We start from the raw sequence: 26961 nt of genomic DNA on the forward strand, positions 1-26961 counted from the left end.
TCGATTGAGCTATAGCCGGCAGTACTGATCAGTGTAGTTTGATGGTGGGGAAGTCTTCCGCTGTCAGAGTACGACGACTCAGCAGGAAGAATTCCCCCATTCACATTGAATGTATGGATGGGGGAATCAGGTCTTTTTTTTGTTCAAAAAGCTTTCAGTGCTGTCGCACCCTGAATGACAATTGCGCGGTCATGCAACACTGTACCCAAATGACACTTTTGTCACTTTCTTTTGGTGGTATTTAATAATCACTGGGTTTTTTATTTTTTGCTAAAAAAAAAAAAAAATAAAATAAAAATTAAATTAAAAAAAAAAAAAAAAAATTAAAAAAAAAATAAATACAAAAAAATTTTAGTTTCGGTTACACATTTTTGTAAATAAGTCATTTGTCTACTTCATCGGTGGGCACTGATGAGGCGGCACAAATGCACTGATGTGCAACACTGATGGTCACTGATAGACAGCACTAATGAGGAGGCACTGACAGGCATTACTGATAGGCACCGATTGCCATCCCTGGTCATTGATGGGTCTGCACTGATAATCGATGCACTGATTATCAGCGTAGATCCCCCCCCGTCAGGAGAGCTGCTGATTGGCTCTCCTCTACTCGCATCTGGTCAGCGCAAATAGAGGAAAAGCAGATAACCGGCACTTCCTGGTTATAATGTGATCACTGTGATCGGACACAGCTGATCAGAGCGACAAACCACTGTGCTCATTCGAGGGTGTGCGCAATCGGTCACAATAATGAAACCACCGCCCAGCCGTCATTTTGCTATAGGCCGGGCGGGATGTGGTTAAACTATTCCTAGTTCTTTAACCACTTAGGGACCAGACTCGTTTTGGAATTTAGGTGTTTACATGTTTAAAACAGGTTTTTTTTTGCTAGAAAATTACTTAGAAAAAAAAACAATATATAATGTTTGGGTATTTCTAACACCCTAGAGAATAAAATGGCGGTCGTTGCAATACTTTTTTTCACACCGTATTTGCGCAGCGGTCTTACAAGCGCGCTTTTTTGAATAAAAAAAAGAAGACAACAGTAAAATTAGCCCATTTTTTTTATATTGTGAAAGATAATGTTATGCCGAGTAAATTGATACCCAACATGCCACGCTTCAAAATTGCGCCCGCTCGTGGAATGGCGTCAAACTTTTACCCTCAAAAATCTCCATAGGCGATGTTTAAAAAATTCTACAGGCTGCATGTTTTGCGTTACAGAGGAGGTCTAGGGCTAAAATTATTGCTCTTGTTCTAAAGATTGTGGCGATACCTCACATGTGTGGTTTGACCACCGTTTTTATATGTGGGCGCTACTCACGTATGCGTTCGCTTCTGCGCGCAAGCTCTTCGGGACAGGGGGTTTTTAAAAAAAAAATTTTTTTTTTTTATTATTTATTTTACATTATTTTATTTATTTTTACACTGTTTAAAAAAAAAAAAAAAATTGTGTCACTTTTATTCCTGTTACAAGGAACGTAAACATCCTTTGTAATAGAAAAAAGCATGACAGGACCTCTTAAATATGAGATCTGGGGTCAAAAAGACCTCAGATTTCATATTTACACTAAAATGCAATAAAAAAAAAAAAAAGAAAGAAAAAAAAAAAAAAAAAAAAGTAATTTAAAAAAATTACATTGAAAAAAAATGTGCCTTTAAGACGTATGGGCGGAAGTGACGTTTTGACGACGCTTCCACCCAGCAGTGTCATGGAGACGAGTGGGCACCATCTTAGCCTCACTCGTCTCCAGGCACAGCACGGAGAAGGATGCGATCGCCTCCGCCGCTACCGACGGCTCCGGTAAGCGGCAGAGGGCACCGGATCGCGGCGGGAGGGGGGCCCCCCTCTCCCGTCACCGATAAAAGTGATCTTGCGGCGAATCCGCTGCAGAGACCACTTTTATCTGAAAGCCGACCGCCGCACAAAAACAGGGATACTGGGATTATGGCAGCTAGCTGCAGCCAGAACAACGATATCCGCCGCCAAACTTTGGACGTACATGCGGCGTGTGCGACGGTCGGTGAGTGGTTAACTCTCACATACAAACAATGGTAGCAGCCACAAAATTATTTTACCAAATCGTTCCATTTACACAAAAAAAAAGTTTGTATTAGAGCTGCCTGATTAGATTCTACCCTCCTCCCGATCTTAAAAAAGCATTTCCGTGCACAGAGTTCTCTGCTCAAACCGACAAAAAAAAAAAAAAAAAAACCCACAGGCAGCCTGCCAAGTTTCTCACATGCTAAAGAGAAACATTTTAACATATAGTTCTTTTAGAACAAAGGAATGAACTTCTGTCTGTAAATGAGGTCAATTTAACCACTTAAAGACTAAGCCTTTTCTGACACAAGTTAAAGGGGTTGTAAAGTCTTGTTTTTTTTTTTTAAATCAACAAACGTCATATTTACCGCTTCTGCGCAAGGGTTTTGCACAGAGTGACCCCAATCCTCCTCTTCTAGGGTCCCCCCACAGCCCTCCTGGCTCTTCTTCTCAAGCTCCCGACGGAGAAGCGCTTTCCGTAGGGGCACTTGTGCGGGCGCACTCCCGAGTCCTGCTGCTGCGTCTATTGACACAGACAGCAGGACCCGGGCTCGCCCTTGGCATTACTGGATTTGATTGACAACAGTGGGAGCCAATGGGCTCCTGCTGCTAGAAGTCTATCCAATGAGGACCCGAGACACCAGCTGGAGCTGGTGTGCTCATCCCCATTGCTGGGAAGACCGGGTTCAGGCAAGTAAAAGGGGGACTCTGGGGGGCAGCTGCAGCACAGGAGGTTTTACAACCCCTTTAAATACTGATTTTTTTTTTTTTAAATAGAAATTTACCCCCCAAACATTTTTTTTTTTTTTTTTTTTTTAGCAGAGAACCAAGAGCATAAAAAATGGTGGTTGTTGCAATATTTTATGTCACACTGTATTTGCGCAGCCGTCTTTCAAACGCAATTTTGAGAGAAAATACACTTTTTTTTACTGTTTTTTCTTTTTTTTTTTTTAATTTATGAAAGGTAGCCCAATTATTTTTTTGTATAATGTGAAAGATGATGTTACGCAACGAGAATCATGATCTTTATTCTAAGCAAAAAAAAAAAAATTACGATTCTCATTTTAGCCAGAATCATGCAGCTCTAGTCTGCATCAACTTATTTCTTGGTTGTGGCCTAAAAAAAGTTTGTCATGATGAATCTCCAGCCCCCTGACTGTCAAAATACTAGAACACTGGCTGCATCCAACTGGACGCAGTCAATTTTTCGGTTTACAATTCTCCTGCCTCCTACTCAACATCCCTTTCTTTTTTTTTTTTTTAAATTGAAGGAGCCAGGTAGACAGGGCACCCATTGAGCAAATTTCGTCCAATTCTTCAGAAACCGGCTGATATTCCTATAATGTACTGCCAGCTTATATGACCACTGTTTTACCAGCTGAAGAAATAATGGTATAGTTATTTCTTTAAAGAGCTTCCCTCTTTAAATCTTCCTCAGTTTAAAAATTCCATAATTGTATTAAACATTTTTTTTTTGCAGATTAAACATAAAAGGGAGCTCTGTATTTGTACAAGCCTCCCTCATCCTCACATCTCTGTTTAACAAACATTACACATTTGCCACACACAGAGATCATTCCTTTCAAATTAGTTGACCAACCTATAGGGAACAGTAAATAAAATAATATATTAAAAAATAAATATATACTAATATATTAAAAATAATAATAAATGTTTTTTTTTTCTTTTTAACGCCAGTGCAATTTATTGGGAACTACAAGCCACCTGCCGTTGTGAAAGATGGTACTTATAGTTTATTCATTTACAGAATGAATGACACGACTCTGTGGGCGAGGCCTGGCACGGCCATGCCGTTTTTGAAATGGGACAGCAAGTGCGAGGAGAGGCCTGCTGTCACAATAGGGGATCGGATCAGGGTGTGGGTAGGTGTTTTAGTAACATGTTACACCCTGAAAATGGGTGCAAGACGTAACATGTCGACATAAGAAAGGTGAAGGTATCCTTTAACACAAGTACATGGTACAACAGACACATATCAGGAATATGAAATGTTGGGGTAAACATTTTCACACATGGATTACTCCACTACTCATTGGGAAAATTTTAAGTATACAGAATCCTGTACAAAAACGGTGGCAAAACTGAGAAGTCTTCAGGGCCAATCCTGCAAGCCTTCCTCAACCAAATATTTTTAACAGATGTAAACCTCATAATGGATGTTTCAGTTATGGGTGGGTAATAGAGTTCAATCACTTGCTGCATTTTTATAAAGATTATCAGCTAGTAGTTTTCTGACATTGCATCTTCCACAAGGCCAGAACCCACGAGTCTGGTACACACGATCAGATTGTTTGCCAACAGAGCGTCAGACTTTTGTCAAAAGGGCGTGTGCCTGGATCTTGTCTTGCATACTAACGGCACACAATTGTTGGCCAACAAACACGAACGTAGTGACGAACGTATTGGAATTTCAGCTCTTGAGCGCCACCCTTTGGGCACCTTCTGCTAATGTCGTGTTTGGTAAGCATTGATTCTGAGCGTGCATGATTGTACTTTGGACTTTTGTGTGATGGACCCTAAAAATGCATGCACAGTGATTTCCATGTATTCCAATGACTCTAGTTCACACCAGTGCAGTCAGTTCCAATTAGTTTCCAGTCAGTTGCTGGTGCAGAAACTGACCGTAAACTGACTGCACTGGTGTGAACTAGAGCCATTGGAATACATGGAAAACACCGTGCATGCATTTTTAGTGCAAAAAAAAAAAAAAAAGCACACGGAACTGCATCTGGTGTGAACTGGCCCTGAGACAAAGGGTAGAGGTATATCTTATAGGATATAAAAAATGTCTTGGGCTGGGATCTGTGTTCTTGTATTTCAAGGTTCACTCTTCAATGTTAACTAAAGTATACATTAAAATACCCCTAGAGAAAATTTCAAGAAATTTTAAAATTACAAAATCCAAAATGACTTTTTAAGCTAAACTCTCTCCATCAATATTATTTGTAATCATTATGCTTTAGTACCACCTGTGTCACCTTAGTAAATAATAGATAAGGTATATTATATTTACTTGTTTTAAACTCCCCCAAACACACACACACACACACATTTCTTCAGTAGCTTCCCAGTTTCTGATCTAGGCCACAATGATGTCAGACATCCCAGGAGTCTTCATGGGCATTTTATTCTTTCATCTGGAGGAGGGGTTTTCTCAGCCAAGCACACCCTCCTGCCTGAATGCCTGAGCTAAGGGCAGATAGATTTCAGGAATCATCTGCCCTTACTCAAGATGGCCACAGTTATTTGCTAGAGGGTTGTTCTTCAAAGTGATTTCTCAACAAAAAGCACAGAGTCCTAGATGGACGAGTTTGCTTTAAATATTAAAAATGAATCGAACAGCATTTTCAGTTTGTGGTACTCGGACACAGTTTCGCTTTAAGGAATATATTTATTGTTACACGTAATTTTCTCTGCAATTGTGCTAGTTCTTTAAAATAAAGGCAAAAGAAATACAACAGAAATATTAAAAAGAAGTGCTGATTTAATAAAATTTAGTGTGAAGTTCTGCTTACAATACACAGATAAGCAATTTACATCTCTACTGTGCTGATAGGCTTTATGTCCAGAACACTAATGCAGAAACAAGCATTTTAATTCTTTGACAGATTAAAAATTCAGCACAACTACCTGTTCAATGTGCAGATGGCAAAAGCACTACATAATGATGCCTCATTTTATAGAAAAGATGTAGCCTATATTTTTTCCCCCAGAAGCAGAAAAAAAAAAAAAAAAAAAAAAAAAAAAAGGGAATACAAAAGCCAGCAGAAAAACTACTTGGAAGGCTGAAAAAGCTGATGGACAAATCTACTGCTCTCTAAAATAGAATACTAAATTTGCACCTGCTGTTACTGCAAGACCTCACAGACTGTGCAAGGTAGAGTGCAGAAAAGGTAAAGTGCTGCTTTATACAGAAATAACATAAAACCAAATGCTGGAGATGGAAAATGCCTGTATGCTCAGTCTTTATAGTTCAGTCAAAAATAAAAACCCAATTAAGCGTATTAGGTTCTGTCTAATAAAGAAATATGTGGCCTACCTGAAAACATTTTTAAAGCCAAAAATACATTGCTGTTGCAACTCCCTCGTTTCCCCTTGCCGAGTGGTGGACCAGATTGTGCCTTGTTGTTTCTAAGCCATTTTAAACCTGGTCCACACTCATCCCCCTGAGCTGTCTGTGTAAAGCAACAAAGGCCGTCCCATTCATTAAAACATTTGCCCATTTACTGACAAGGAGTCTGGGCAGTAACATACCATATGTACCACATGATTTCATAATTTATCCTTTTGTTTACCTATGTCTGTGCTTATGGTACAAAATCAATGCATATGAAAAGGCAAACAAGACCTTATTTAGGGGATACTGTATTCTAAAGACAAAATTTGGGGAAAAAAATAAATTTAATTAATTTAAACACAAGGGTGAGAAGAGCGAGAGAAAAAAAAAAAAAACAAATAAAACCACCTTTACCAGTTTAACCTATGGCAGTTTTAGAATGTATTTTGTCACTGTACATAAAGTTTAAAACCATCTGTCAAAATGGCTCTAGATTCAGCCATGATAGAAGGTTTTCAGAGGATGTGCAGGTACCTCTAAGGACCTCCTTTTCTGCAGTGACTCCGCCTCTTCAAGTTAACACTAGAGATAAAACTGAGCTATTAAAAAGGGAACTGTAAAAGCAAAATTTGAAATATTTAGCATGTGAGTAAAAGTTAATTATGCTTGTGTATTTCAGAATGTTTGGATATATCGACTCATGATACCAATAACTTAAAAACAGTACAAAAAGGAGGCCCCTACATACTTTCAAGCTAGCCAGCTTGAAAAGAAACAAATCCGTTTTAACTACTCAGGACAAAAAACAGGTCAGAGGTTTTAGTTGCATACATTTGCAAATACAAGTGCTAGCCGCATTGCAACCTTAAGTTAACTGATAAATGTGGAATAACTCTATACTAGGCGAGCGGCACAGTGGTGTAGTGGGTAGCACTTTCGCCTAGCAGTAAGAAGAGTCGCTGGTTCGAATCCCACCCACGACACTACCTGCCTAGAGTTTGCATGTTCTCCCTGTGTCTGCATGGGTTTCCTCCGGGTACTCTGGTTTCCTCCCACACTCCAAAGACATGCTGGTAGGTTAATTGGATCCTGTCTAAATTGTCCCTACTATGTATGACTGTGAGTTAGGGACCTTAGATTGTAAGCTCCTTGAGGGTAGGGACTGATGTGAACGTACAATGTATATGTAAAAGCGCTGCGTAAATTGACAGCGCTATATAAGTACCTAAATAAAATAAATATACTATCTGAATTTCTACATCCATGGGAACATACTGTATACAGCAGGGTACAAAACAGAGTAAAGGCTCAAATTCAACCATGTGTAAGCCTGCTGAGAGATATTGCCCGGGCACCACAAATTTTGGCTTTAGGAATTAGACTTCACAATTGGTATCCATATAGCTGGAGGACATGGATGGTCCAAACATGGAGGGTGTTGATGACAATGTTTACATTTAGTCTTTTAGCCACACCCTTTAAGTAGATACTGCTGTTAACAGAAATCAACTCATGGTAAAGTCCTAGATAATAAACCATGTGACCCACAACATCATGCCTGTTCTTAAAAGGGATTGTAACGTCAGAAGGTTTTTTATCTTAATGTAAGATAAAAAGATAAAAAGCTGTATGTATGCAGCAGCCCCCACACACACACACACACACACACTTACCTGAGGTCCCTTTCTGTCCAGCAATGTCCACGAGTGTCTCAGCCATCAGTTTTCTCCTTCCTGATTAGCTGAAGCAGCAGCGGCGCCATTGGATTCCACTGCTGTCAAAGTCAGCTAGTCAGGGGAGAGAGGGGGCGGGGCTCTGTGTCTTAATGGACACAGGGAGCTGTGACTCAGCTTGGGTGTCCCCCTAGCAAGCTGCTTGCTGTGCAGGTACTCAACAGGAGGGAGGAGCCAGGAGCACCGAAGAGGGATCCGAGAAGAGGAGGATCCGGGCTGCTCTGTGCAAATCCACTGCAACAGAGCAGGCAAGTTATTCTTATAGGGGGGAAAAAAAAAAAAAAAACAACACGAGACTTTACAAACACTAGATTTCATATAAAATGAATAAAAAAAAAAAAAAACACACACAATTATACTCACCTAGGTGGATGCAGCATCCCTCCAATGCTGCATATGTCCCCTGCCACGTCTACACCAAGAACTGAGCATTCAAACACTGCTCTGATCGCTCGGTTCTTGGTCTTCAGTGAGCCAATGAAGGTCAGTCACCAGCTTTCTGCTATGCCCCTCCAGTGCTCACTGGAGTGATAGGCTGTTGAGAGGGTGGGAACAGCTGACTCAGGCTATCAGCGGCATGCTAAATACGGGTCACAAGAGTGCAGAATGAAGTGCATTCCTGTTATCTCCAGGAGGAGGACAAAAGGAGCTTTGGCCCCACTTTCACTACTTGTGGACCGCTCACCACCTTTTTACTGCAGCAGGGCAGCCCTGTGCCAAATAACATATACATACATTATTCAACATTTCCGTGTAGGGAAACTCAGGCCGATACCTCGTCTGTGCCATCATTTGCTAAAGTACAAGTCGGTTAGCAGGTCCTGACCAATGATTTATGGCTGGGACCTGCAGATCAGCTTAGCGAATCACAGTAGAGAGCCCTGTGTTTACAATGCAGGACTCTGTACACGGAGCAATGATGGGTCTGTGTATTCTCCCCACAAAGCAGGGAGAAAAAACACAGCCACACCTAACTTGTAAAAGCAGCACACATACCACATTGTTAGGCACACAGTTAGCCCTTTGACTGCCTCTAGATGTTAACCCCTCCCCAGTCAGTGTCATTAGTACAATGACAGTGTATAGTATAATCACTGTATTAGTGTAACTAGTGATGTCAATTTATACCCAGTGTCAATGAGGATCAGATTGCCTGCTGCACTACCACAATCCCACTATAGGTAGCATAAAAAACAAAATATTACAGTATACATACCATAGTTTGTGGATGCTATAAAAAAACTTTCACTCAAACCAATCAATATACACTTATTAGGATTTTTTTTAACAAAGACTTGTAGCAGAAAACATTTTGGCCTAAATTAATGAAGAAATGTTATATATATATATATATATATATATATATATATATATATATATATATATATATATATATATATATATACATACATATACATACACACACACACACACACACATACACACACATTTGCTAAAACTGGAGCACACAAAAAGTGGTGCATCTGTGCATAGTAACTAATCAGATACTAGGTTTTATTGTCAAAGCTTAATTGAACACGCTGAAGTTAAAAGTGGATTGGTTACTATGCACAGCTACACCAAATTCTGTGTCCTCCAGTTTTAGTAAAGCCTCTTCCCCTATAGACTCACATCACTGTTTACTGGTTTGCTTCACAACAGACTCTGTCCCATACCTACAAAGTGCATTATGTAATCATTGTTTTCCTGGTGACAGCAATGTAAATTGAGAAAAACAATGTTGTATTTTTCATGTATTCAGCAGCTATGAAACGTGCCCATTTTAAAGAACATCGTATGTGGCAATTTTATGAGGGTGCTTAAATATAAAAAAAAAAAAAAAAATTATATATATATATATATATATATATATATATATATATATATATATATATATATATATATATATATATATATATATATATATATATATATATATATATATATATATACATACACACACATATACACACACACATATACACACACATCTAGGTCTCATTCAGACCCGTGCTATTTTTAGCACGTTTGTCACGCAATATTTTTGAAGTGCACATTTTGGCGAGTTTTCCATGCATTTTGTCATGCAACTGCTACCCACATTTGGGGTTCCGTTAGGAATCAATAGCAATGCAAGTGTGATACAGGTTTTGATGCATTTGTATTATTGCAGAAGGCTGTAGAAAGTTAAACCCTTTGGAATGACATTGTCGCTCGATTGTCCTCAATATGCTCGCTAAAAGTGCTACAAAAAAGGTTCCTACACGTCCCAACAAGTATACCAAAACCAATATATTATATGCAGCTTTTAAAATAGTAAGCCTTTATCTGTAGAATGGATTCTTGATATTAGGACACTACTAGCCCCAAAGCAAAAGGACCTTTAACCCATATATATGTATGAATACTTGCAAAGAACCCACATTATTATATATTATTATATTTAAAGGGGACCTTTAGCCATTAAATCTTCTGCCCTTGTTGGTTTAACTTTGGAAAGTAAAACATTTTTTCTCTCCCAGTAAATACCTTTTACAGCCAATTGTTTGTCTGGTTAATAGCCTAGGCTTATGACATCATGCACAGCTTTCTCTCTTGAGAGTTTGCGGGGGGGTTGTTAGTCATAAGAGGGCCAATGAGAGTTGCAGAGCTGGAGACGTGCCTCTGTGTAAATCCAGGAAGTGAACAGTCAGCAGCTTCAGCCAGACTTAGTGGAGGGAGATTTCTGCAGCATATTTGGCAAGTACAGAATATCAGTATATATAAAATAATATGCAAAGTGGTTGGAGGGAAGCTTCAGAATGGCAAAGATGTTTTTTTTTTCTTACAAATTATGTGAGCAGACTGCAGTTCCTCTTTAATGTGACTTATCCAAAAGACTGAACAGAGCATACACAGCTTATTTAACAATCGTCCAAGTCAAATAAGTTGGAAAATAGCCCTAACTGGCCTGAACCTCATCCAAATCTCAAAGTTATTGTTGAGATAACTGCTCCTTTTCCCAAAAGCAGAAAAAGATAACATTGCATGCCCCTAGCCAATATAGGAAACACCTACGCTTTTCTTTTACAAGTCAACACAGTTCTCAGTCTGGTAATAAATATCTACAGTTCATGCATGCTCAAAAAAAAAAAAAAAAAAAAAAAAAGAAATCAACAACTGAACGCACCAGACCAGCTTTTCTCAACCAGGGTTCCTCAAGCAGTGAGATGTAAGCAGTGGTAGATTGATGTCCTGCCTCATGTGCCTTCACAGTTTTAGCACCAACATTACTCAGCAGAGCTACCACCATCAAACCAGTGGAGCTTCTCACATATCAGACACCACTGATCAAGTTAGCCGTCTGCAAGACTTATTCTCACTGAACACTTTTGTAAGAATCATTTATTCCACAGACCATTATTCTAAAGAAGATTCATCTGAATGCCAGTATAAGGAGGGCCTTCTCTTTTTAACCACCATTTTGGTTTGGCCAGAGTGATCTTTAGCTATTATACATATTTCGCAGCGATTCCCTGATTAAAACATTATTTCAAGCATTCCTTTATAAAACTAAAACTAAATGATAAATATGTTGTTAATAATAACATTGGAATATTGTTAGCAAGGAGTTAGCCGCAGGTTTCAGCTAGGAATCAGGTACTTGGTTGTACACACCCCAAGTTTCCTCACCTTCTATACAATAGAATGATAAATGTTGTTATAACCTGTTGGATGGTTCACAGAAAAGTGCTGCTTACCTAAAGACTGGTAAAGCTCTGTCATTTTGGGATGATCCCAGCAGGTTGTTTGCGATTCATGGCTAGAGGAAAGGAGAATAAAGAGTTATCAGATTATGAACCACACAAGGTCATGTGCAGATTATGAATTACATATAAAAGGACAAGTCATGCTTTAGTTGAAAATTTATTAGCCCTCCCTCCTTAAGCTTCGTACATACAATGGGAATATCGGACAAATGACCTTCCGTCTTGTTTTTACATGCTAGTCTCATATAGAAAATAAAGGGGTTACTAAAGTTACGAAAATTCTTGTATGACAGAACACAACTTCGGAAGTGATGTAATGTGTTGTATTTTCATTTGAGCATGCCTAGTTTTGGTCTTCTGATTTTATTATTTTTTTGGACAAATACTGTACTGATTAAACAAAAATCGTTCCTTTTGGTATCGTACAAGAAACATTTTCGTGCTTGTCCCTTCGGATAATTTCAAATGAAATGTTGTGATCAGCTCTAGAAAGCTATGTACTAACAATCAGATTATCGTAGGATGGCGTTGGTATTTAACCCGCCGCACACACACTTGTTTACTTACCCCCACTCTGTGCCATTAAATCTGCAGCCTCCTCCAGCGTTAACATCAGGTGCACAACCTTCCCACTGTAACTCCCCATTGACTTGAATGGAGCAAACAGTCATGGAAAGCATCCGAGTGGCGGGCTTCCAGCTCAGATAAGGTAGTAGGGGGCCTGGGGATGATGTGCTAGCAAGTTTTTAAATTTTAAATTAAACTTGTCCTTGATCTAAGCATCTAGCCTGAGAGTATACTGAATGGCTGGTCCAAGGTGTACTGTATATACCTCTTCTTAAGGAGGAATCGGTTGCTGGGATAATGTACCTCCAATGTGCATGCATCATCAATGGCTGGCTGGGACAAAGCTATTATCATTGGAGAAGGGGCAAGTCTGTCATAATGTGCAAAACTTACACATTATGACAAATATTCCCACACACACACACACGTCTCCTTCCACCGCCAGTTCTGTTTCAGGTAAAAAGCAACTGGTCTGAACCTAAATCTGTTTAGCAGATGGTTCAGAGAATACGAACTGTCAATAATTAACCACAAATCTTGACAACGCAGAAACGTTTATTCATCTTATAATGATTCTATAGATAACTACTGCTATAGAAGAATAAATACAGGATAAAAATTAATTCAATGACACTACTAGGTAAAATATTTTTCCACAGGAGTCAAGACTGAAGTTTTATTAAAACTTCATAGTTTATTTTCCTCTCTGTAAGAGCCAATTACATTGATATGTTTTTTCTTGGCCCTAAGTGTAGAAATGTATCACTATGGGTCAGGCTGTGTTTTAGTAAAGCTTTAAAACAAACAGTTATTACCTTTGAAAAATAAAGCCCTGAGGCTCGGTTCACACATGGGCGGCACGACTTGCAGGTCGCCTCAGCGAGGCGACCTGCAAACGACTGCGGGGCGACTTGCGAGACGACTTCTGCATAGAAGTCTATGCAAGTCGCCCCAAGTCGCCCCCAAAGTAATACAGGAACCTTTTTCTAAGTCGGAGCGACTTGCGTCGCTCCAATTAGAACGGTTCCATAGCACAGAACGGGAGGCGACTTGTCAGGCGACTAGGTCGCCTGACAAGTCGCCCCAGTGTGAACCGAGCCTGAGAGGATAAGCGCACAAAACAAACCCTGCGAAATGTTATAGCTCCTAACAACTTATTTAAGGGATAATTCTTAAATACCTTAAAATTTTGCTTAACTTTATATCATAAAGACAGTCTGCACAGTATGTTTTTCCCACAAAATTTCCCCAAAACATATACCTATATCAAGTTGGATCTATTATTGCCCAACACTCCGAAAATGTTTTAATTTTGTTTAGGACTGAGGCCTGGTCCACGCCTATGCATTTTTTAGTGCGCTTTCAGTTTTGCAGAAACACTACAGTCCATTTAACATGGTTTCCTATGGATGTAGTTCACATCTGTGCATTTTATGGAAAGGGCCAGGGACCCATTTCTGTTTTTTTGGCTCCACAGCCTTCAATGTATCAAAAGCGTGCATTGAAAACTGCAAAATGCTCCTGGAATATGCAAACTGCAACCTGCATAGGTGTGAATCGGGCCAGAGTGAGGACAACATGTGATGGGTTTTTATTTCGGTCTGTAAACCCACTGGGTGACTGTTGATTCCTGTCCCTGTTATGTCCACCCTAGTGTAGAGAAATGTCTCCAATAGAGACACAGCAAATGAAAAAATAAAACAAAAAATAAAAAGTAAATACAAAATCAGTGATACAAAATGCAGGCTCCTAAATAAAATTAGATTGTGAAACTGCTTGGGCAAGTATAACCAATAAGGTTGTGAAATTGTTCTAATAGCAAAACAAATGACCCTGGGCACAATATGACATTTCTGATTAGAGAAAAACATCTGTTTCAGGGAACGCACTGGTAGGCTAAATAACTATAGTAATATAAATCTATTTCGAAGAAACCCCAATAGCAAGTCTTCCCACCAATAGTGTGTGCGATTATCCTCTCACACAAAACCATAAAAAGGAGTCACACAATTTTGAAAAACGCACCAAAATTGAAATGAATGTAAATCACGGCAGAAATTGTAGTAAAAATGCACTGCGAATTGTGTTTTTAATTTCACAGGTGCAGGCACCCAAAAACGCATATAAAAACAACCCAAATAAGCGATTTTACTACAGAGCAGTGTGAAAGTGCCCTTATTTCCACACCCGTCTTATAGCTCTTATACACGATGAGAATATTGGACAAATGGTCGTCTGTTTTTTCTTTGCATGCTAGCCTAGCAAAAATGAAAAGGTTACTAAAGGTATGGTAGTTCTCGTACGACATAATACAACTTGGGAAGTGATGTAATGTATTGTATTCTTTCATTTCCAATCATGCATGGTCTTGGTCTTCTGATTTTTTTTTTTAGGACAAATACTGTATTGATGAAAACGAAAATTATTTGTTCTAGTATCATACAACAAAATTTTCATGTTTGTCCCTTTGGATAATTTTGGATGAACTGTCATGATCGGCTCTCGAAAGTTGTGTACCAACAATCAGATTATCGCATGATCCATTAGAAAGCGGTATTTTTCGTCCAATTTTCTGATCGTGTGTACTAGGTTTTAAAAGGAAACCGGGCAACATAATTGAGGTCTAGGGGAAAGCGTAGCTAACCCACACGAAAACCAAGAATTAGCCCTGCTTTGCCCAAAGCGCAATGGGGCAGTGTGAAGCTGCACCTTGAGGTAAATGATAATACTAGGAAGGAAAATTGAGTGAAGCTAACCATACATGTAACAAAAAGGAGTGTGAAACACATTTTTAGAAGATTAATACCTTCCATAAATCAATTATGCTAAACTCACCAAATTACCCCAGAAAGATTGTTTGCCATAACAAAGTGTAAAGTTTAAAGAAACCTTGACATGATTAATGGCTTGGAAGAGGTATATGCATCTCTGTGTAAAGCTGAGTTCATTAGGAACCACACAGACCAATATGATGCAATTAGATACTTACAACTAAATTGGTCTTATAGCATTTAAAGTAAGCCCATCATCTTGGTCAGCTAGCCCAACTAGCACCAGGACCATAGAAAGCAGGATCTTCATGTGTTCCAAAACCCAAATCTCTTTTTAAATATGTAAATGACAACTTTAGAATATATTTGCAATTATGGAGTGCTTTAGGCTTTAGGACTCCCAGCAAATTCTAGTATGCAAATGCACATTGGTTTCGAAAGTTGCACTTTCCACTCTACCCAACTTGCCCAGCCCAAACTACACTATTGGCTCATCAGGGTGATGGACAGCCTTAATAATCAATCAATAAATTAGAGGTGGGAGGAAAGGTACATATACATTAGACCACCCTGGATTTGGGGGCCCTGAGGTACCAAACAACTTGCTAAAAATTGGTTTAGATCTCTGCTGATAGGATCACAGTTATAATGGAAAGCCTCTTGCTCTAAAAACACATCCTAGCATTGGTTCTATCATTGCTTCATACACACAATTTGTTATCCATGTCCACTTGCATAAAAATATTTAGACAAAAGAAAAAACACCACACCAGTCACCCACATAATCCAGCACAGCTAAAAGTTGACCCTGTGCACTTTATAGCCAATTATGGAGGGAAAATAATAATTAAAAAAAACACACAAATGCAGCTTCATCCATGATATGATGTCCCTTTAAATTTGCCCTTTAACTCCTGTGTGTGGCAATGTGCACACAGTGGTTGAAAGTGAACTGTTGCAGCTGTAGTAGAGAAATGATTGTCAAGCAAAAAGAAGCATCAACAACAAATTCACCTAGGGGGTGGAGCAAGGCTGTGAAATGCAGAGATCAGTAAGTGGCCAAGAGGACTGGAGTATAAGGGTGGTCTGTAAGCTTGATGGATAGTTTTGGAATGTTATCATGGATACGTTTGGTTAGACAAATGTCCCCTGTGCTATTATATTCCGTTACCATCACTATCCTTTAGAATTCATTTTAAGTTTTATACAAAATAAAAGACATGATGAAGAAAAAGGTGTATATACACAATTAGTAAAATAAAAGCTAAGATACCTTACAAAAGAAAAGGGTTTTCACAAATAATAATGGAAAAGAAAAGTTTATTTGTAGGGATCCTTATCTATTCATTCCATCAAATTTTAGCCTTGCTTCTAAGTGAGATATTTAACAACACAACATCAAATTTGACACTACGCAATAAAGTGTAATCCGTAGACTGGAGAAGGAAAAATAAACTGAAAAATGGTTTCATGTTCATAAACTTTAACTACTAACATTTCCTTGAGTATTACTAAATACAGTAGAGAATGAAAACATACAAAAAAAAAAAAAAAAAAAAAAAAAAGGAAAAGAAATGGAAATCCTGTACATTTGGCAATTATATACAGGATCGAGTCATTTTGGACAGCAACAACAATCTGCACATGCACGGGCTGCAGCTGACCTTCCTGCCCTGGACATCTTTTGGACAGAATGGAATACTTGAACCAATGTAGATCGCCCAAAGGCTGCATCAGTGCATTAATTCAGCTCTAAGAGCTGTTTCTATGGTACCCCATATCCATCACTTGTAGACATCCCCGATTGTGTCCAAATCTGATGTAGATCAAGCTGTCCATTGCCAAGAAGTAGTCCATCCGCAGTAAATTCCAGAGTATTTCACTTGGCAAAACTCCTACTTTGCTAATTAACAAGCGAAGGATTTAAAAAGGATAAAAAAAAAAAAAAAAATATTCAGGGTGGACTAAGCTGAAACTGACAAACATGTCATATGAAGAAACAATTACAGTTCTTCAGAAAAGGAAGTGGCTGGTGGCTGGCGCAGCGAGGTAATAGGGTTCTTTAGCTGCTACTGAATTTGTAAGAGCCTAGTGACTGATAACACAGAGGGCAGATTTTCCCTGGTACTTTATATGCACGACACAAGAAGGCTGCAGCTATTCCACTTCTGCTCTGAAAAGTACTGCCGCTTCGCCCTGCACACTTTGAGCCTGGAAAGTTATCATTAATTCCAAACACAATCTTGCAGCTTAAGAAAAGGTTAGACTCCAGTGAGACTTCCTTTCCTAAGCCGCTCTGCCATTTTCAAAGGCCATTTAATTGTTAGCTTTGGGACTCTAAGGTGGGTTAGTCTAGGATTCAGGGAAGGGCTTGTTGTATGAACCCTATCAAATAAAATGCTTGCTCAGCATCCTCCACAGCACCTTGCAATACTGACAGACAATCTTTAATTGGGACTTGAAAAGAAAGGGGCAATCACAGTAATTTGGCCGAAGCAGGAGGAAAAAAATAAAAATAAATGATGTTTGATCTGGAGATCAAACTGCAAAGGATTATTCCTTTTCTTACAGTCATTTATTAAAGTGATGTGCCTAAATGGATTAAAATATCTAGAATCCTATTTTGAAGCCCGATAAGCAAATCAACGTGCTCCTGCAGACACAGGCACATTACAAGCAAAGACAGAGAAGAAAAAGGGGATTTAAAAACACCAGCAGGTTGAAATCAGACTGTGAAATTGGTGGAGATGGAATTCACAAACAATAGGATCAGAAAAAGTATATACTGACAGCAAGCGCAGCTTGTGTTCTGTTGAATCAAGTGTGCATTTTGCAGTTTTTTAAATCTGGGAGTTCCAGCTTGCCATATGCACAGATTTCAAATGAAACATTAAACAGCTATCAGAGCTCACATCTAGAAGGCATACATGGGCCTTTTCATGGTCATCAAATACAGAATTTTCAGGAAAAAAAAAAAATCTTTGACGTCTTTGTTGTCATTCCTACCCACTTTCAAGCACAGTTTATATTTGTTACATTATGCTAATTTCACCATACTAATAAATATACCAAAAGCAAATGTAAGAGCCAATAAGACATCTGCTAGATTCACAGCTTGACAAATCCATGGAACCAAAAAGCCAATATGCTGTAAATACAATGGTTGTCTTTTCTTTTGTTTGTGGAGAACTAAAACATCTGGCTACTTTTCAGGATTAACAGGCTTTTGAAATTTTACATTGAACTTCAACTTCCTCATTAACCACCCAAATTAAAAATATCAATCTTGGCTCTGTACAGTATATGGCCTCATGGACACAGGCGGTTTGGCATTTACAGTGTAAAAACTGGGTGTTTCTGGGCAACACGGACAGCGTATGGCCCACTGTAAGCAGCCTGTCAAAATCAATGACAGGCTGAACTAAACAGTGCTTGTACGCTATTCCAAATAGTACTCACATACATACAGGAACGTATACCCCAAATGCAGAAAGTCTATCATCACGTATTTCATGCAAGAAAAGCAGAACAAAAGTCTGATAGGCCGCACTCCAATGAAAAATGATTCCTTTATTAATGTAAACCACTACAGCAAGGATAAAAACAACTAACGCATTTCACACATAAAGTCTATGCTTGTATACATGACACTTGAATTGGCTCAAAGTAACTGAAACGTGTCCTTATGAACAACCATTGCATCTATAATAAAAAATAAAAAAAGTAAATGTAAATGATGCTCGTTGAGAGAAAGGGTTACAATAGATAGAATACACTAGAGATCTGCAATGTAGTGTTGCCCCAACACTACACTTCTTGGTGTTCCTAAAGCTGGACCAAACATTACATACTTATGGAGCAAACCCTGAGAAAACTCCTATAGGCTTATCAGCAACTTTAAATGGACTACATAAACAATCCAAAAACTATTTATATCTAGTTATGTAGAGACTAAAGCCAGCCATATATGGATCAAAATTTGTCTGCTTCAGCAGGAAGCAGCCAAATTTTGATCTATGTCTGGGCTAGCTGGTTGTACACAAGTCAATCACAGTCCAAAGCATCTGGTGTGAAGGGGTCCCTAAATGGGATGCTACAATCAGAGTGTAACATGTCAAGTGACCTTATCATAAAAGGACAGAGCAAGGCCAGCAAGAGGGCCAAGAATGAATGTGACTTGTGCCTCCTAGAATTCTATCACATGGTTATATAAATGTTTAAGCTGGGTACACACGGGCCATAAATCATCCCAAAATGGTCAGTTTGTCAGAAAATGGCTGACTTTCGGCCTGTGTGTATAGCTCCTCGACTGGCTTCCGTCGAACGAGCATGTTGGGAAACCAGCGGCTGCTCAGCGTTCACAGCCGATGGCAACAAGCACTACTCACAGTGTTCAGGTGTGTGTGGGGGGGGGGGGGGTGTTAGTTAGAGGTTGACCGATATATCGGCCGATATTTGGCGTTTTTTATTTAATCGGCATCGGCCGATTGTGCTGATAAAAAAGGCCGATTATAACTTCATCGTTCAGCGCGACTTGCAAATGACTTCTGTAAAAGAAGTCAATGCAAGTTGCCTGAAGTCTTCTGAGAACTTCTCTCCTTCTCTGGGCAGCCTGCCAAATCTGATAAAAAGAACCTGAAGAGATACAATGTTTACACTTATCAATGGACTGAATTCTGTGTGTAGAAGCTCTCAGTTTAACCATTTAAAGACTAAATATTTTCTGACATTTGTTGCTTACAAGTAAAAATCCTGTATTTTCTGCTAGAAAATCACTTCAAACCCCCAAACATTATATATATATATATATATATATATATATATATATATATATATATATATATATATATATATATATATATTTTTTTTTTAGCAGAGACCCTAGGGAATAAAATAGCGGTTGTTGCAATATTTTATGTCACATGGTATTTGCGCAGTGGTCTTTTAAACGCAATATTTAAAAAAAAAAAATACACTAATGAATTAAAAAAGAAAAAAAAAAAAAAAACACAAACCACTAAGCAGTAAAGTTAGCCCATTTTTTTCGTCCAAAAGTTTTGATTACCTCTTTTTGTGTATTTAATATTTAAGATATGTTTTTTGTTTTTTGTTTTTTATCTAAATTATACATACAAGTGTACTGATTGGAGGTTTGTTTTGTTTAATAAATATTTAAATGTAAAAAAAAATTCTGTATCACTTATTACTTAAGATTGCTTCCACACTGGAGCGGGCATGCGTTGACGGTAAAACACTGCTAGTTTAAGCAGCGCTTTATCGTCATTTTAGCAGCACCACTCGGCTGCTAGCAGGACGCTTATAACCCAGCTAGCGGCCGAAGAAGGGGTTAAATGCGCCGCTGCCGAAGCGCTTTGCAGGCGCTTCGGCAGTGGTGCGCATTCATTTCAATGGGCAAGAGTAGTGGAGCAGCGGTATACACACCACTCCAAAGATGCTGCTTGCAGGACTTTTTTTTTTAACATCCTGCCAGCGCATCGCCTCAGTGTACTCGGGCTTTCACACTGAGACTGCAGGGGAACCATTTTGCAGGCACTTTACAGGCGCTATTTTTAGCCCAAAAGCGCCTGAAAAACGCCCCAGTGTGAAAGGGGTCTGTTAGATTTTATGAGGTGAAGGGAAGAAAAATCAGCCTAACATATTGGCCCAAAAAAAAAAAATAAATAATCGGCATCATATATCGGCCATCGGCCAACGCGATTTCTAAATATCTGCATCGGCCAGAGAAAAACCCATATCGGTCCACCTCTAGTGTTAGTACAGTGGTGATCTGCAAGGTTTTTTTTCATTCAGCTCACTGTTCATCAATGAGTACCTATAGTCTTTGTAGAACTATAAACTAAATCATAAGAAACTATAAAAAAAAAAAAAAAAAAAAAAACACCACATTTTAATTTTTTAGCTCAGTAGGTGCTAAAATAAGACAGGAAATACCAATAAAAAATGACAAAAAGCAAACACCATATATGACCATGTGGTCATATAAAAGGCCCATTTCTGAAGAAGCCATATCTTGGGTGGTCTCACTCTGCAATACTCTTTATTACTAGCTGTACACATATAAAACAACACACAGGGATTAAACCTCTTATCACAGAACCAACCCCTATGCACCTATCGATTTACAGTTCAAAATAGACAATGAAGTTGATTTACTAAAGGCAAATAATACTGTGCACTAGAAGTGCACTCGGAAGTGAACTGCAAGTGCAGTTGCTCTAGATCTGAGGGGAAGCTCTGCTGATTTATATCGTCCAATCACATGCAAGCAAAAAAAAAAAAATTCAGTTTTATTTTCCTTGCTTATTCCCCTCAGAACTAGAGCACTTGCACTTAAAGTGCACAGACTATTTACCTTTAGTAAATTAACCCCATTGTCTCTAAACCTAAAATCTAGGGAAAAACAGTTCTTGTTTATGCTTAGAGTACCAGTATCAAGAATTTTTACTCACCCAATTCCTCGTTTCTCTAGAATGCTGCATTCTCTCTATGAATGTTCTAAGGAAGGGGAATTGGCGCTGTTCTACTATATGTGCATTAAATGCGGTTCCTACAGTATATAAATACATATATAAAAAACATATATGAAAAATAAATAATATTTAGGTGCAGCTAATGTGCTCTTGGGAGCTATGAGTGAGTGCAAAAAACTCCACCAATCAATGTTATCTAATAAAGTGCAACGTGCTAAAAATTATATATATATATATATATATATATATATATATATATATATATATATATATATATATATATATAATTTTTAGCACGTTGCACTTTATTAGATAACATTGATTGGTGGAGTTTTTTGCACTCACTCATAGCTCCCAAGAGCACATTAGCTGCACCTAAATATTATTTATTTTTCACATATGTTTTTTATATATGTATTTATATAGGAACCACGTTTAATGCACATATAGTAGAACAGCGCCAATTCCCCTTCCTTAGAATATTTGTTGATTTGAATTTCACCTAGGTGATATTCTGTGTCAGGGGGGCTGCAGTTCCCTTTTTTTCCCCTTTCCTTTCCTAAGCGCGGAACTACTGTTATTTATTTGCGTTCTCTCTATGACACACCAAGTTGTGGGCGGCCCCTTGCCATCCTCCCCTACAATGCAGAATCTTGCTTTAAAGTGGTAGTAAACTGCATCAAAAAAATAAATAAAATGGGCCCCCGGGCGGTTTAGGTCATAATGTGTTAGTATGCACCACATACTAGCACATAATGACAGGCTTCCCTAAAAACAAAGCCTACCAGCAGCACGCTGTCACGGGTCATGAGGCTTCCATCTTCACCCTGTCTTCCTTTCGGGTTCACGGGCTTCAGCTGTGCAAATGGCTGAGCCGCGATGATGTCACGGCTACGGCACAGAGATCAGAAGAACCGGCATGGGTATGCCATTCCTTCAGGGCACATGCATCAGTGACGTTACCGGCTGCAGCTAAAGTACATATGTTCTAAGCGGTGCATGTTTAGGAGATATTTATTGTACTTATAGGTAAGCCGTATATATAGGCTTACCTACAGTTGTGCTCACAAGTTTACATACCTTGGCAGAATTTATGATTTCTTGGCCATTTTTCAGAGAATATGAATGATAACACAAAAACGCTTCTTTCACTCATGTTTAGTGTTTGGCTGAAGGTTTGAGGCTTGTCTTTGTGCTGTTTGGCATATTATAAGTGGGATACTTCGTGGCATTTTGCGTAGTAATAGCTTTCTGGCGACTCGACCATGCAGCCCATCTTTCTTTAAGTGCCTCCTTATTGTGCATCTTGAATCAGCCACACCACATGTTTTCAGAGAGTCCTGTATTTCACCTGAAGTTATTTGTGGGGTTTTCTTTGCATCCCTAACAATTTTCCTGGCAGTTGTGGTTGAAATTTTAGTTGGTCTACCTGACCGTGGTTTGGTTTCAACAGAACCCCTCATTTTCCACTTCTTGATTAGAGTTTGAACACTGCTGATTGGCATTCTCAATTCCCTGGATATCTTTTTATATCCCTTTCCTGTTTTATACAGTTCAACTACCTTTTCCCGCAGATTCTTTGACAATTCTTTTGCTTTGCCCATGACTCAGAATCCAAAAACATCAGAGCAGCACTGGATGAAAGATGCAAGGGACTCATTGACCTTTTACACACACACACACACACACACACACTAATTATCACCAAAATCACCAGGGTATGTAAACTTTTGATCGGGGTCATTTGGCTAGTTTCTGTTGTCATTATGATTTAAAAAAAAAAGAGTAAACGCAGTCGATTGATAATAAATGGCTTCAGATAAACGCGTTTGTGTGTTATCATTCATATTCTCTGAAAAATTGCCAAGAAATCATAAATTCTGCCAGGATATGTAAACTTATGAGCACAATTGTATAGGTAAAAATCAACCCAACGAGTTTACTACCACTTTCAGGTAAAATGTTTTCAGCCAGGTGCAAAATATACAGTAAACTGCAAGTTAATTCTGCCACACTATGCTGACATATTTAAAAGAAAAATTTGTCAGGAGAGAAAAAAAAAGGAATCCACCATTTCTGACCTGTAATTGATAACGCACGGCCTAAGGCTGAAATCCCCAACCTGGTTTCATCATGGAGCATTGCAAATCATTGATCTCACACAAACATATTAGGAATTCCTACATCTGATATTCCCATGATTGTTTTTAAGTCAGCGACTCACCTGGCAGTGAGAGAAGGACAAAGATGACAGCCCTAAAACAAGTAGGCAATACCAGGATTTTGGAATCGTGGGCAGAAACGCGCAATTCTGCCTGCGATTTCAGAATTGCAGCAAAACGCGCGACATGTTTGCAATGCCATTATTTCTTAATGGCACCCTAAACGTGGTGCGATTTTGCTGCAACTGTAGTGCGACAAAACACATGAAAATCACAGGAAAAACGCAATGCAAAATGCACCTGGCTCTGTGCCAAAAGTTAGTGCATGAGCATTTTTGGAGCGGAGGGAAGCTCATTCAAATGAATGGTGCTGCTACAAAAGAGCAGTGCTTCAATGCGTTCAAGTGTGAATGGAGCCTAAGACCAGAACACACATCAACCAATATGCCAGGGGTTCCTCATCAGGCAATGTCCATACCCCCTTTGGAGATATGGGAATCAAATGATAGTAGTGTGGGACTGAATCTCTGAAACAAATAAAAATTAAAAAAAAAAAAACAAAAAGGATTCTCTGCATTACTGATCCTAAAATTAAAGTAGAGAAATTAAATTGATGCGACATATACTCAATCTATGTGATAAAACCCTTATTAAAAAAAATATATATATAATCTCAGCTGCTCTTCTCCTAGCTATCAATATGCAAAGTAATACTGCACTATTGACATCCTTCGAAGTCATACCAGTACTAAACTGATGGACTGATGATGTTGATAATTTTCAATGTCTGGTGAAGAGTATGTGGACATCATGGGCAATCCATTGGAGGTCTGGACAGGTATGCAAGTGTCCAGTGGCATGGAGCTCCTCCTTAAAAAAAAGTTAAGAACCTCTGCATTAGGCACTTTTCATTCTCCATCCCAGCACCTTTACACTGATGAAAGTTGAAAGTATGTATATCATCTGGACTTCACATATCATTGCCCATTACACTGTTTACTAAGCAAACCAAACAGCCTGCTTTACCAAAACTGCCATCAAGCACACGTTACATCTGACTAATGTACCTATTCAAGAAAGACCAGCAGGATTCTTCAGAAATCTCCAAGTCTAACCTCTAACATCATTATGGTCTACGCAAGTTGACATTTTCAAGACTAATGACTGCTCAGTGTACAGAACTATATTTAGACTTCGGCAGTACAACTGCATATCAGAACTGAAATAACAAAAAAACACACACACACAAGGTGAAATAGCATTGTTTTATCAGGGAAAGATCAGCACAATACTGGGACAAGCACATTTCACAGAGTTGACTAAAGAGTATTCTGGACTAAAAGACGGTGATGAGATCTGATAATTAAGAAATGGTAACATTCATGCTGTCCACATTATTTTTATCTCAGCATGGTAGAAGAACACCAATCAATTCCAAGCTTATGATAAGCTTAGATTTTCTGCACATATGCAGTGACAATAATAGCTATTAATTGGTGACTCTTGTAATGTTACAGAAGCACAGCATAAAAGATCAAACCGAAACGGGGCTTATCCACTGACAAGCCAAAAAAAACTTACAAGTCAGGCTGCAAAGTTCCAATAAAGTCTCCTGTAAATTTATTTGGACATCGCTGACATGAAATGCGACACTATCTGATCTGTGCCTGCAGCTTAAGAACTTTACATATGATTATTTGTAGAACATGTCATTGCAAACTCCTGTGGAGAAGGGTAGGATGTGAATGACTGCATGCACTGTGAAGCAGAGCACCACGTAACACATAGGTGCCATAGAAATACAGCAAATAAATCTATATGTGCACATAGATACAAAAACATTGCATGCTACAGTTAACAAAATACATGATCTACATTCTCAAAGAAAACAGATGTGCAGGCAATAACATTCTGACAGAGTAAACATTACACCTAACTTGGCTCAGGTCAGCATGCTATGGACATTTGCCATCAGTATAGTAAATAACCTAGTAACTATCTGTGATGACAGGACACAAAAGCAGCTAGCAGAAAGTGTATCTGTAGCATTCCGCTGTATTTATCTCAACAAGATAAAATGATTTTTAGCTGCTTCGCTTCATTAAAGTTGAACAATCACCTTCCTGTAGGCAGCCAGACCAGTCACCTCAACTATATGCAAAAGTAAAAATGTGCCCACACCAGAAAGAAAATCCAAAGACTTTACTATCCCACAAAGCTGACCTAGTTTTCAGCCTTCAATTTAGTATGTTTTGCACTGCCTGAATAACCAAACATCCTGGCACCCATCTATATTCATAACTCTATCCCCAGAGCAGGAGAAAAACAGCGATTGTTTAAGGTGCATTAGAAGAGGCATCAAAAGGAATTAGCATATTTTATGACAGCCCAATCACCATAGTGACAAACTGCGACTATGTACAGTTCAGGAAGGTAGCAGGTATTCAGCAAATGGTGCTAGGAAATATTCATTGCTACTTTGGAACACTTACATACACCGCTTTGAACTGTACACATGCAATCCTTTTGTCCTAAATCCAGGGATCAGGCTGATCTTAGCAGAACTTTTCATTTTAATGCATCATAGCTCTGTGCATCCAAGAAACCAATAAAAGGGGCTTAAGTCTATATGGAGATTGGGAAGCATTGTGTAAAATAAGCAACATCACAGTACAAAGGTCGGCTCTGCACTAGAAATTTTCAACTCTCTTTACTTTCTCAGGGAGGATGAGGGTAATGATTACATGTTATTGTGGCTTTTGGACAGACCTGCCAGTTGATACCAAGCTGAATAGTAAGCTCCTGACCCTTTTTTTTTCTGGTAACTGGGATAAAGCAAGTAACTAAGCTCATTCAGCATTCAAAAACTGGGCATAAAGATTAACTTTCCAAGTGGTCAGTTATTATACAGGATTTATATAGTGCCAACAGTACATCACAATAGGAAACAGAGGGCCCGGCTCATTAGAGCTTACAATCTAAGAGGGAATGAACATGTTCCATGACTACCTCCCGAATCCTCTGCCCATTTCTGTATCCTACAATACAACTAGAACTCTCACTGTACAAGTGCAGCTCTCTTAAAAAAGGAAAAAAAAAAAAAAAAGAAAAGGAAAAAACACTGCTAGGTTTTGCAATGCCTTTCAATCACCCTGTGCATGTCATACACAAATCCTGAAATAGGATTCCTCTCCATTTGGAGGTGGTAAATAAAAATAAAGAAGGAATGCTGATTGCTAAAAGGCAACAGGTACAGTTACCTTTAATTCTGAATCAAATTTCTAGCAAGCCTGTGGTATGTTGCCTGACAAACACAGCGTTCTTTAACTCGGAGGCTGTCTCAGGTTATTTCAGTCCAACATCAAT

General features: G+C 38.7%; 1 protein-coding gene across 3 annotated transcripts in view; it reads right to left on the reverse strand.

Moving 5' to 3' along the window:
• The window catches only part of DMD (dystrophin), a 3507873-nt gene that overhangs the window by 319524 nt on the left and 3161388 nt on the right, over positions 1–26961 (reverse strand). For all 3 annotated transcript variants that reach the window (XM_073614841.1, XM_073614839.1, XM_073614840.1), the window contains one exon: positions 11596–11657. In XM_073614841.1, coding sequence (XP_073470942.1) covers positions 11596–11657 — 62 coding nt within the window. The remainder of the gene's footprint in view (positions 1–11595; positions 11658–26961) is intronic.

Source organism: Aquarana catesbeiana, linkage group LG02, assembly GCF_042186555.1.
Source record: "Aquarana catesbeiana isolate 2022-GZ linkage group LG02, ASM4218655v1, whole genome shotgun sequence".
In the NCBI taxonomy this organism is placed as follows: Eukaryota; Metazoa; Chordata; class Amphibia; order Anura; family Ranidae; genus Aquarana; species Aquarana catesbeiana.